This window comes from Cervus canadensis, chromosome 1, assembly GCF_019320065.1.
Source record: "Cervus canadensis isolate Bull #8, Minnesota chromosome 1, ASM1932006v1, whole genome shotgun sequence".
NCBI classification, from domain to species: domain Eukaryota; kingdom Metazoa; phylum Chordata; class Mammalia; order Artiodactyla; family Cervidae; genus Cervus; species Cervus canadensis.
Window position 1 is genome coordinate 50992279 of NC_057386.1, and position 13963 is coordinate 51006241.

At 41.2% G+C, this 13963-nt stretch overlaps 1 protein-coding gene and 1 pseudogene across 1 annotated transcript; both read right to left on the reverse strand.

Moving 5' to 3' along the window:
- Window positions 1-3203: 3203 nt before the first annotated feature.
- On the reverse strand, window positions 3204-4160 carry LOC122436795 (annotated as a pseudogene).
- A 4204-nt stretch (window positions 4161-8364) lies between these two features.
- LOC122449940 (olfactory receptor 4D2-like) lies at window positions 8365-9300 on the reverse strand. Its single transcript, XM_043482095.1, has one exon. The coding sequence runs from the start codon at window positions 9298-9300 to the stop codon at window positions 8365-8367; it is 936 nt and encodes a 311-aa protein (XP_043338030.1).
- Between the last annotated feature and the right edge of the window lie 4663 nt (window positions 9301-13963).

A 13963-nucleotide genomic window follows, 5' to 3' on the forward strand; every position in this document is an offset into this window, starting at 1 on the left:
TGTGTATTGGCACTTGGGTCTCTTCCAATAAAGAGCTGATTTCCACCAGAATCCCTAAGGTAAAATCTAAAAGCTTCAATACTTCGAGGTACCAATTAGTATTTTTATTGCCTTGTGCTTAGATATAGATAGCCAGGAATCACCAGGAGTTTAAGGAAGGCTGCTAACAAAGAGAAAAAAATAAAATAAATAGAAAAATTAGTGAGAAGAAAACTGAAAAGACCAAGGAAACAGAAAAGTTTATATATAATTAGTATGCTTTGAAAGAAGCAAGAATATATTTCTATCCTCTAAGAAGCAGTTTTAAAAAATTAGATTTCAATAAAAGCCAACAGTAAAATGAAAGATTGATAACCCTAACACAAAAATAAAGAAGACAAACTACAAACTGGGAGGAGTTATAATAAATATAGACAATACTATACTGAACTGAACATCATATTTTTAAAATGCTAAATTCAGAGAGGTCAGCACTAAATACCTTAAAATAATAACAAAGCCACATTTAATAATATTGTACAGACAATTACATTCTGTAAGTATTGATACATATTTTCTTTATGTGGGGCCATACAATAAAATCAGATGCTTGAATTATCAACATATATGTATAGAGTGAATAACATGGAGATGAAAAAAAAAATCTTGCTCTAAGTGACCAGACATCACTTAAGTGCTCCAAATTTAAACATATTTTCTGTGAAATCAAATGAAAAAAAAAAAAGAGCTCATCAAAGTCAACATTTTGTAGCTGTAGAAATTCAGGTAGAAATTGAATCTTCAATGCTGACTTGTTTTAATACTGTTGAAAGTGAAGAGGAACTAAAAAGCCTCTTGATGAAAGTGAAAGAGGAGAGTGAAAAAGTTGGCTTAAAGCTCAACATTCAGAAAACTGAGATCATGGCATCTGGTCCCATCACTTGAAATAGATGGGGAAACAGTGAAAACAGTGTCAGACTTTATTTTTTTGGGCTCCAAAATCACTGCAGATGGTGACTGCAGTCATGAAATTAAAAGACACTCCTTGGAAGAAAAGTTATGACCAACCTAATTAGCATATTAAAAAGCAGAGACATTACTTTGCCAACAAAGGTTCATCTAGTCAAGGCTATGGTTTTTCCAGTGGTCATGTATGAATGTGAGAGTTGGACTCTGAAGAAAGCTGAGCACCAAAAAATTGATGCTTTTGAACTGTGGTGTTGGAGAAGACTCTTGAGAGTCCCTTGGACTTCAAGGAGATCCAACTAATCCATCCTAAAGGAGATCAGTCCTGGGTGTTCATTGGAAGGACTGATGCTGAAGCTGAAAGTCCAGTACTTTGGCTACCTCATGTGAAGAGCTGACTCATTGGAAAAGACCCTGATACTGGGAGGGATTGGGGGCAGGAGGAGAAGGGGATGACAGAGGATGAGATGGCTGGATGGCATCGCCAACTCGATGGGCATGAGTTTGAGTAAACTCCGGGAGTTTGTGATGGACAGGGAGGCCTTGCGTGCTGCGATTCATGGGGTCACAGAGTCGGACACGATTGAGCGTCTGAACTGAACTGAACTGATAGTAAACACTGACAATAGATTAGTAACCAAGTTATATAAGAACTTCTACATTAAAAATAAAAATCTAGGACTTCCATGGTGGTCTAGAGGCTAATATTCCAGGCTTCTATTGCAAGGGCCTGGGTTCAATTCCTCATTAGGGAACTATTCCTCATTAGATCCTACATGCTGCTACTAAAGATTCTGCACAGGCAATGAAGATCGAGGAAATCCCACACGCAGCAACTGAGACCCAGTGCAGCCAAATAAATAAATATTTTAAAAAATCCTCCAGTTGAAAAAAAAAAGACTGCAGTGACATACCATTTTGTGGTGACTTAATTGGCAAAAGTTAAGAAGTCCAACAATATTAACAATTACGAGGATGTGAATCAACCTCAGCAATGCGGCTGACCATGTAATTAGGTACAACTATGGAAAACAATTTGGCACTACTTTGTAAAAGTAAATCTTTGAAGATCTCACAATTCAGCAATTCCATTTCAAGGTATATAATCCATAGCTCCTCAACATAACAACTGGAGACAAGTAGAACATTCCAAGGAGTGTTGTTCCAAGAGTAAAAACTGGGAACCATCCAAATAAGCTTATTCTTACAATGGAATATTACACAGCAGTGCATATGAATGAATATATAGCCAAACAAAGCAATGTGGACATTTAGAAAAAATGTTCAGTGAAAAAAACAAATTCTAGAATATTCTGTACAATCTTTCATTTCTATAAATCTCATAAAAGCAAAACAAAGCAATATATTGAATATGTTAATATGTGATAAAATTCTTTTTATGAGCAATGGAATGATAAACACTATATTCAAGAATGTGGTTTCATCTGGGAAGAGGTGATGTGATGGAAAGCACCTATAGCCAGGTATAAATTATTAGTACAGGCTGGTTCTTGAACAGTAGCATATTCATGAGTGTTCATATAATATAGTGTTTTATACCTTAGAAGCATTTTTATACATAATCTTTTGCTTGTTATAATTACTTATGCTGTATTAAAACATAGAGAAGAACAACATTCATATAATTTCCAGTTTGCAAATTAAATAAAATATATGGTACAATGTTTTCTCACAGTATTTTCAATTTGATTCTTATAATAAAGCTAGAGGGTTTGGGCCAGATATTAGTTCTAGCAAGTGTGTTGAGAAAAATGCCATGAGGCCAAGAGACCCCAGGTGTCTCATTCAAGATCATCCTTTGGTAAGTGATGGGTTAGGGTCTTCAACTGAAGGCTTAAGACTCAGAATGCTGGACAGTTTCCAACAACCCAGACTCACACCTAAATGGGGTACTAGGTAAAGGGGTCAAAATACAAAAACAGAACTGCTGTTCTGGGAAAATGCTGTCATCCTAAGAAGAAAGAGTCCACCAAGAAGGCAAAAAGGAGGGTGGGACTTTCCCGAATGTTTCTGTGACAACACATCCTATCATCATAGGAGTGTTCAAACAACCATCAAAAACAAAAATAAGGATATTATCCATTTTCCTAAAAATCTGAATATGTTGCTTAGGTTCACTGTGCATTTACTTCTATGAAGACCGTCACAACACATCCAGGAGATATGAACAGGGCAGACACAGCAGCTCTCTCTCCACTTTACAAGTGGAAAACAAGGCCAAAGTGATCTACCCACTGTCATTCCCTTGTACAATCCAACTGATGTGAGTGTAATCTCTTCAGTGCTGCCTGCATCTCCTGGTTCATCAGGATGCAGGTCATGGGCAAGCATGGGGTTCTTGACCGTGTGGCTGATGGATACAGCGTGGACCATGGAGAAGGAAGAGAAGGTCCTGGCATAGAGGTAAATGCTTGGAATGAAGACCATAGATACCATGAAAATAGGGGTGGTATGGGTGGAAGCTGCCTTCCTCCTCACCTGCCCAGAGTGGGACCTCAGCATCACCAGGATGGCTGAGTAGGAGACCAGGAGGAGGAGGAACCAGATGACATCCAGCATCCCACTGTTGCAGATCATGAGGAACTCCAAGACAGAAGTGTCAGTGCAGGTGAGTCTCAATACCTGTGGAACATCACAGTAGAAGTTATCTAGGACATTGGGGCCACAAAAAGGCAGTGGGAGCATCAGAGCCAGTTGGAAGATGGAATGAACAAAACCTATCATCCAGGCTGTTGCCACCAACTCCACACAGAGCTGAATGCTCATGATAGTGACATAGTAGAGGAGCATGAAGATGGCTATGTAATGGTCTGAGACCTTCATAGAGAGGAAGAAGGCCATGACACCTCCCAGAAAGTGGAGGAAGAAGACTTGAACCTCATAGCCCTTGTAGGAGATGTCTTCTTCTCAGTGAGGAAGTCCACCAGCATCTTTGGGGCAGGGACTGAGGAGAAACAGAGGTCTATGACTGCCTAGTTTCACAGCAGAAAATACATGGGTGTGTGGAGCCTGGAATCAGAGGTCACTGTGAACATGATGAGGTGGTTTCCCATGAGAGTGGTGGTGCAGACAAACAGGAACACCAGAAACAAGAAGAGTTGGAGCTCCTGAGTCTGTGAGAGCCCCAGGATAAATTCTGATATACATGAGAGAGTCCATGGAATCAGTCCCTGATTCCATGGTGTTCTCTCCATACATCTAAAGAAAACAGACCAGGAAAGAGATGCATTATTGCTCAGGGGCTCACTCAGATTGAGTGTCCAGGTCTCGATGATGGACTTTCATGTGCAGATCATAATACCTGGTGCTGACTTAATGGTCTTGTCTCTGGAGAGTTCACTAGTTGGTTCTGGAATATATATTCATCAGGGGCTTCCCAGGAGGCTCAGTGGTAAAGAATCTACCTGCCAATGCAGGAGACACAGGAGAGGTGGGTTCAATCCCTGTGTTGAGAAGATCCCCAGGAGAAGGAAATGACAATCCACTCCAGTATTCTTGCCTGAAAAATCCCGTGGACAGAGGAGCCTGGCAGGCCACAGTCCATGAGGTCATGAAGAGTTGGACATGACTGAGCAACTGAACACAAACATGAGTATATATTCACAAGATAGCTTAACGCTATCCAAAGACACATGTGACCTGCCTTTCAAAGATTTAGTGTTATCTACCGGTAGTAAGACACTTGGAGTTCAACAGACCTGCACTTAAATTTCTATTTCCTTGATATTTGACTCTGGAGAAATTACTTAACCTCTTTGAGTCTAAGTTTCCACATTTGTATGGTAGGAATAAAAATGACTTTCTTTATTAGAGGATTAAATAAAATAACACACAAGGTTCCTAGAAGAGTGTCTGGAATAATAAATGGCAAACACTTTCCTCTGTGTAGTCTCCTACTCTAAAACCTCCTCTCTTCTTTGAAAATCTATTTTGTACCAAAAATTTTTATGCAACAGTTACCACATCATAATGTTAATGAACTTTTTGTGTTTCTGTATTTTCCATCCATAATTCAACTAAACGTTTGCACAGTGATAAATATGCATCTTATAATTTATTTGTGCCCTACAGTGCCCATCTTTGCTGATAGCCAATACTCAAAATCTTTTGGCTGCCGTGTGGGTGAATATCTATAGGGAATGTCTCCCTTAACTGATGTAGATGGTCCCTTACTGGGTGAAGTAACAGAATATGTGGTGTGTGTGCTGAGACATGAGATGGGGGAGAGAGATTGTCTGGGTTAAAAAAGGGGTGATGGATCTTGTATGAAGGGGAATGAAAGAACTCTTCTAAATGAAACTAGAATTTTAGAAGATGTTATTGAATATAAGGATAGAAGAGAAAGGAAGATATTGATATAAGAGAAAACAGACAAAGCAATAAAGAGGGGTGATTAATAGGAAGGGAGAGGAAGGAAGGGGAATGTAAAGGTGGAGAGGAGGGGAGGACTAGGAATAAAGATGAAGGAGGACATGGAGGGTAAGAGATAGAGGTGACAAGTGAGGGTTAAGTGCCCTCCTCACTCCCCTGCCTTGTCTCTTTCCACCCCCTTACCTGCCTCTTGCAATCTGTTATCCAATAGTGGTCATTTTAGTCTCACCCTTCCGCTTCCATCTGCATCCACTTCGCTCCATCTTCTATATCACTGTCACAGAGACCTTTCTAAACTGGTATCTGATTACCTTCCTTGCTCATTATAACCTTTAATGACTATCAAAGACTCACAACTTAAAACTCAGAATCTTAGATGTATATTAATATCTACAACTACACTTCTGGGATTTTTAAAAAAATTTCTACATTTAATGATGCTGATATTGGCTTTATATATTCACAGGCGATGTTTTAGGTACACACAAATTTAGAATTATTCTATCTTCTCAGTGTATTTCTCATCTAATATTATGAATTATCCCCCCTTATTATTTTAAAAAATCTCCTTTTCTAATATTAGTCTATCTACATTAGCTATTTTTGTGGGTTTTTAAAATCAATTAATTAATTTTCATTGGAGGATAATTACTTTACAATATTGTGGTGGTTTTTTGCCATACATTGACATGAATCAGCCATGGGTGGACATGTGTCCCCCGATCCTGAACGCCCCCTCCCATCTCCCTCCCCACCCCATCCCTCTGGGTTGTCCCAGGGAGTTTGTTTTTTAGTTAGTGTTTTAATGCTATGTATAATGATAGTATTATTTCACTCTATTAAATTACATTTAAGTTTTGTCTTGTAAGCTGCATAAAATTAGATTTAAAATTTTTATTCAAAATAACAATCTTTGTTGTTTTAAGTGGGACATTTAGTCTGAATAAATTTAATGTAATTACTGACATACATGTTTATATTTATCATCTTAGTTTTTGTTTTCTATTAGTTCCACAGATTTTAAGATTCTTTTTTTCTTTTTTTTTTTAATAAAATAATCTCTATAATTTCTACAGTTCCCTGTCCTGAACCCCCCTCCCACCTCCCTCCCCATCCCATCCTTCAGTGTCATCCCAGTGCACCAGCCCTGAGCACCCTGTATCATGCATTGAACCTGGACTGGTGATCTGTTTCACATATGATAATATACATGTTTCAGTTTTTTTGGATCTTTTTTCTTGTTTCTTTTTGAATAAATAAAGTAGTTTTGACTATTAAAAAAAAAAAAAAAACAACTCAGACTCTGAGAAGCTGCCTAACATGCTTTGTGGGTTAATTCATGGTTCAAAAACATGCTTACATATGTGCATGCAACTCCCTCTCAGTGGGTCACACCAAGTTCTAAAACACAGGCTCCATCTACCTTTCTTATCAGTATCTTTGTTACCCAGGAACTGATGGCTAGTCAGGAATCCATGGTGTCTCACATATGCCATATGTTTGGTTATTTCTGTAGCTTTGGGAATGCATTCTGTTTCCTGAAATACCTTCTACTATCTTCTCAGCCTTGAAGTCCTCAGATATCACCTCTGTGACTCCTCCATTTCTCGCATGAAGAATTAATCCATTTCTCTGGGTTCCGGTTCCAATAACATTTTGTAAGTACATTTGTTACAGCTTTTATCATATTTTTCCTGTTCTTTCTCTTAACCAGATTGTAAATTCAATAATTTAGTAGCCCCAGCACCTATAATAGCAACTCTGATTTAGCATTTGATCAAATATGTTCCTATTCTAACGTATTAGGAGATAATTACGTGATCTTGTTCAATGTGATCTTGTAGAAAATTGTGGGGTGTACGACCTTACCCTTTGCTCTCAGCATCTTCCCTCCAAATCACAAGTCCAAATGTTACTTGGTGGTTAAAAGCCTGGTTTTCACTTGCCACTTGAGGAATCTGTTTTGAATGCCTTGTATCCTCTGCATTACTCTTGAGGTTATCCTCAGACTTCAGACTGACTAGCATGGAGTCCATATCACTTGTTCATTCTCTACACTCTACAAAAAGTGTTTCTGGATGCTTCTTACAGCTGCTCTATATGCAGGTGAGAAAATCCTAGTTTCACACCTTCCTTCAGCCCAGAATGGGAAAGAGTCTTCAGGTCATCCATCTTCTTAGAGATCCTTTATCTGCAGGATCAGTTTCCCAGCCAGTGCCCATACATCACCTATACAACAAGGAGAGTGACCCTAGGAGACAAGAGTATATCCTTGGGGAGAAACCACTGGACTCCCTCAGAAAGCAGGACAAGGTCCCTGCCCTCTCTAGCCTGGGTTCCCCAACCATCCCACAACATTGTCCTCATAGCCATATCATCCAAAATATATAAAGATTTGGTCACTAAAGTAGAATATCCTGCAGAATATCCAAGAAGTATTTGGTCAAGAAAGACCCAATCCAAAGTACAGGTAGATATGTTCTTTGATGATGGAAAACATCTAGAAACTCAACAAGTGATATCACTTCCAAAATACCACAGTGGGGAATGAGGCAGAGAGCAGGGAGGAGAAGAAACATAATTGTTTCAGACTTGACATAAAAGTGTTGACCATTCATCAGAGATATTCACCCATAGAAGAGGAACTCTCTAAGTTTTCCCTTGTGATGGTGAGATACTCTGAGTTTCAAATCCCTCCCATATCCCCTGCCTCAAAACCTGGGGTCATAGGAACCAACTCCTGGCCAAGCTCTGCCTCTCACTTGTTGTTCATCATTGAGCAAGTCTTTTCTCTTTGAGTTTTCTCATTTGTAAAACTGTATACTACTACCATACCTTCTGTCAGTTTTGTAAGAATGAGAGAGAAGTCTGACAGTAGCTAACAAAATAGCTGACACAGGAAAATGTCCATAGAAATATTAGTTTAATTTCAACTGTCACACTCCATAAAGACCTTCCTCCACTTCTCACATGGAAAACAAATGTTCAGGGAGAAGATTTGTCATTTAAAGTCAACCTATTTTAAGTTCACTCCCTAGTGGAAATCACTAGGTGCTTGCCTAATCTCTTCACTGCTGCCTGCATCTCCTGGTTCCTCAGGGTGTAGATCATGGGGTTGAGCATAGGGGTGATAACCGTTTGGCTGATGGACACAGCTTTGTCCATGGGAAAAGAGGTAAAGGGCCGGGCATAAATATAGATACAGGGAATGAAGACCATAGACACAACAATGATGTGGATGGTGCACGTGGAAGCTGCCTTCCTCCTCGCCTGCCCAGAGTGGGACCTCAGCATCACCAGGATGACTGTGTAAGAGATCAGAAGGAGGAGGAACCAGATAAGGACCAGCATCCCACTGTTGGAGATCATAAGGAACTCCAGGAGGGAGGTGTCTGTGCAGGCAAGTCTTAGCACTTGTGGAATGTCACAGTAGAAGTTATCTAGGATGTTGGGGCCACAGAAAGGCAATGGGAGCATCAGAACCAGCTGGACAATGGAGTGGACAAAGCCGCCTACCCAGGCAGCCACCACCAGCCCCACACACACTTGAGTGTTCATGATGGTGACATAGTGGAGGGGCTGGGAGATGGCTATGTAGCGGTCATAGGCCATCACTGAGAGGAAGAGGAGAGTCCCACCTCCCAGAAAGTGGAAGAAGAAGATCTGGGCCATGCAGCCCTGGTAGGAGATGGTCTTCTTCTCAGCGAGGATGTCCACCAGCATCTTTGGGGCAGTGACTGAGGAGAAGCAGACATCTATAACAGCCATATTTCTCAGCAGAAAATACATGGGTGTGTGGAGCCTGGAATCAGAGGTCACTGTAACTATGATGAGGAAGTTTCCCACGACAGTGGTGGTGTAGACAAACAGGAACACCAGGAACAAGAAAAGCTGGAGCTCCTGATACTGTGAGAACCCTAGGAAGACAAATTCTGATACCCACGTGAGGTTCCCTGAATCCATAATGTCTTCTCCATACACCTAAAGAAAACACAGCAGAGACAGGCATGAAGTTGTTGCTTGCTCTCTTAGTGCTCAAGGCCTCCATAGACTTGGACAAGGCTGTCCAAGTCAATATAATGGACATTCTTATGTACAGAGTCCAATACCAACTGCTGACTGAATGACCTTGTCTCTGGAAAGTTTACTTGGTGCTGGAAAAAAACATATGTGAGATATCTTAAAGCCATCCAAAGACACAAGCCACCTGCCTTTCCAAGATTCAGTGTAATCTAGGTGGAAAGATACTTAGAATCAAATCAAACAGAATGAAATTTGAGAATTTCTATTTCTTTGAGATTTGGCCTTGAGCAAGTTATTTAATGTGAGTCTCAGTTTCCACATCTGAAAGAAATATGTTTTCTTTATGGAAATTGGCTAAGGGATTAAGTAAAATGACACATAAGCTTTCCAGGACAGTATTTGGAATAATAAATATTAATCACTCTCCTCTGTGTAGGCTACTCTACTCCAGTCTCTACTACATTTTTTCACCAGTTGTGTTTCCTTTTTAAATATTAATTTATTTAAAAAACCTCTTATGTTTTATATAACTTAAAGGCTATTTTTCAATTAGAGTTATTAGAAAGCATGAATATTGTATCAATCATTTTTCATGCAACAGTGAAAGCAACAGAATGTTCATGAAGTTCTCATGTGCCTATGTTTTCCCTTCAGAATTTAATCATAATGTGCTAGACACATAGGCCTTGATTCCCAATTTATTTGTGCCCTGCAGTGTCCATCTTTGGTTATGGTTGGTAATTAAAAAGTGCATGCGTGTGTGCATACTATGTCACTTCAGTCATGTCCAGCTCGTTGCAACCCCATGGACTGTAGCCCCCCACCCCCACCCCCCGTCTTCTCTGTCCATGGCATTTTCCAGACAAGAAAACTAGAGTGGGTTGCCATTTCCTACTCCATGGGATGGGATCTTCCTAACCCAGGGGTCTCTTGTGACTCCTGCATTGGCAGGCAGATTCTTTACCAATGTGCCACCTGGGAGAGAGAGATCCAGTTTTAGCTGAACTGGTTAAGGATTTTTTGCTATTTATGGGGCTAATTCTCAAAGCAAAGAATGTCCTAAATATTCCAATTTAGGTGGTGTGAACTGGAGTTAACTGCTACATGTGTTAAAAGTTATTGGGGTTCAGGACATGTGAGGGAGTCTCTGGGTACAGCTGCACATCTCGGACATTTCATTTCTTTCCAGCCTCCAGGGTAGGTGACCCTTACTGAACGAGGCTCCCCAGATTATACGTGGGAAAATGGCAAAGGGGTAAGTATTTCATTAGTGAAGAAATAGATAAATACATTGTCTGAAGGGGACTTTGAGCTCTTCTGAAATGACAGCAATTTCAGAAGGTGATATTGATCCAAGGGTAGAAGAAAAAAAAATGTTGAAGTAAAAGAAAGTGAAATAAATGAAGACTTCAAAGGAGAAAGTATATCATAAGGAAGGAAGCTGGGGGAATAGAATGGTGAAGGAAAAAGACATGGAAAGGTGGTGTGGCAGGGGAGGGATTGGGAACAAAAATGAAGAAGGACTCTGAGGGTGAGAGACAGAGGCAAAAGGCGAGGGTTAAGTGCCCTCCCTACTCCTTTGGCTTCCTCTCAATCCCCACCCACTCTCACCTGACTTCCTGAAATCCATTATCTTTCAGGGATTGCTCCCTTTTGAATTTTCCCTTTCACTTTTCATTCCAGTACACCTTCTACACAGCTGCCCATGAGACCTTTTGGGATGCCTTGGCAGGCTACAGTCCATGAGGTCATAAAGATTCAGACACAGCTAAGTGACTAACAGACACACACACAAACATACACACACAAACATTGAAAACAAACCTCTGTTACAGGTTTATTATCATTCATTTTTTTTAACCTTCTCCCCTCAACCAACCACATCATAATTTCAATATCTTGGTAACCCCAGAACTTGAAACAGCAACTCTGATACACCTTATGCTCAGTGAATATTGTCCAATTAGTGTATTAAGTAGGTAATTAATTATGTGGAGATTTTAAAAGTGATTTTACTTATCTTCTGTTCCCTATCTCATAAGGCCAGATCTATATTTGGTTGCTAAAAGTACTGGGTTTTACATGCAACCCTAAGCAGCTGTTTTAACAGCATATACCCACCCTCAGATTTCTCCCCAAGGCTCTTCTCCAACATTACACTTAGTCCCATCAAGTTTAGGTCACTTGTTTATTCTCCCCACCCTCCAACAAGTGTTTCTAAGAACCTAACTGAGTTGACCTATCTGAGGGTGTGGAAACCCTCAGGCTCTCACCTTTCTTCAGTCCTGGATGGGAGAAGAGAGTTCATGTCTTATGCTTTCTGGGAGACCATCTCCATACAGCCTCGCAGCTTCCTCATCTCTGGCATCACTCACACACATGAGTCATGACCCTGGGGAAGAGTGCATATTCTCAGGGAGAAATTATTGGATTGAGCTCAGGAAGCAGAGTTGAAACAATTCCCACTGGGGTGAGGGAACAATGGGAGTTGTTTAAAAAAAGTTTCTAAGTTTCTCAAAAACACTATTTAAGAGGCCTACCTTGAGGACAAAAAAGCCCAAAAAACAAAAACAATTAAAACAAAACAAAAATCAAATACATATGCACACAACATAAACAAAAGAAAAGTCAACAATAGACAATGAAAATTATAGAGATTCATGACATGTAAGATTAGGAGACCAAGATTAGAAAAATCAGATTCTCTGAGTTTCCAGGATTTTTGGAAGGACCCATTTCAGAGACTATAAGCATGCACCTGAATCACCTGAAGGGGATGCTAAACCTAAGATTCAGTAGATCTTGGATGGCTGAGATTTACAGAGAATTAGCATTTCTAACAACTTTTCAGGTGATGCTAATGCTACTTATCTGAGGCCACAGTTTGAGAATGCCTGAGTTTCACTGCTCTTGTCAGCATGATGGACAGTCTCTTTCTCATATTATGAAGACCATTGGTTTGACAGCTTACTTTAAAAAAGTTAATTGGCTGTATCCTAGAAGATGATGGAGGAATAGGATGGGGAGACCACTTTCTCCCCCACAAATTCATTGAAAGATCATTTCAACGCTGAGCAAATTCCACAAAACAACTTCTGAATGCTGGCAGAGGACACCAGGCACCCAGAAAGGCAGCCCATTGTCTTCAAAAGGAGGTAGGGCAAAATATAAAAAATAAAAAGAGAGACAAAAGAGTTAGGGACAGAGACCTGTCCTAGGGAGGGAGTCGTGAAGGAGGAGAAGATTCCAAACACCAGGAAATCTTCTCACCAGCAGGTCTGTGGGGAGTTTTGGAATCTTGGAGGGCAACATAATTGGGAGGGAAAAAAAAAAAAAAAGAACCCACAGATTACATGCCTAGCTGTGACTTCCAGCAGAGAGGTAGCTCTGACGCTCACTTCTGCCAGCAGCAAGCGAGGCCTGAACAGGGAAGCATGGGCTGCCTGCATAGGGTGGGGACCGGGCCTGAATGCCCTGTGGACAATCTGAGGGAGCTAATGAGAAATAGCAACCCAAACTGTGGGATAGCCAGAAGGAAAAAAAAAGAGAGAGAGAGAGACAACTTTCCTGTGAAAAGCTCTGAGGCACAGCCTGGCCTGCTCACAGAACAAAGGATTGAATGGATACCAGAGGAGAGCTAGCCGACAGCAGACTGGTCCCTCCCCACGCAGGAGGCAGAGAGGCAGGAGGGCGACAGCCAGAGCCAGAAGGTGAGGGGCAATCTCCATCCCAGAGACAGCATCCTCCACCACACTGTGAGCAGGCTCCCAGTTGCAAAATAAGTCTTCCTGGGATCCTGGACAGTTGACATATGCCAGGAGGGTCGCAGTCAGAGATCAGCTCCCCAGAGGAGACACACAGCACACCTGATCGGCGCTCTCGTGGCACACCCAGGAAACCGAGAGACTGGGACCGGGTAGGTGATAAGACGCACTACCCAGCTGGGAGAGTGCATTCACCAAGCGCCTGGTTGCCTGAGCTGCTCGGACCTGGAAAGGGCACAAAATGCAGGCCCAACCAAGTCTGTGCCTTCGTGGAGTACCCAAGAACCTGAACCTGAGTGGCTTAGACCTGGGAAGTGCATGCAACCCAGGGCCCGCTTTAGACAGTTCCCATGCAGAGCAACCTGGAGCCTGAGCAGTGTAGACTGGGAAAGCACACACGCCATGAGTGGGGCAAACCCGTGTGGTTGAGACACTGCCAGCACGGCCCACACATGCCAGTGATATTTGTTTGCAGTGTTCCTCCCTCCCCACAGCACGACTGAACAAGTGAGCCTAAATAAGTGATCACCTTCGCCCCCTTGTGTCAGGGCGGAAATTAGACACTGAAGAGACCTGCAGACAGAGTAAGCCAAAATAAACAAAAAAAAGGGAACTTTTCTGTAAATGACAGGTTCAACAGATTAAAACCTTTTAGTGACCACATTGGAAGGGGCCTATAGACGTTAAGAAGTATAAGCTGGAACAAGGAACTATCTGAAACTGAACTGACCCCACACTGCCCACAACAGCTCCAGAGAAATTCCTAGATATATTTTACTGTTAACATTTTGTAATTTTAAAAGTTTTCTATTTTTAAATTCTTTATTGCTCCTTTAATC

Bases quoted from the DNA above. Each gene is read 5' to 3' on its own strand.
- LOC122449940 (XM_043482095.1), bottom strand. From the start codon at position 9,300: ATGGATTCAGGGAACCTCACGTGGGTATCAGAATTTGTCTTCCTAGGG.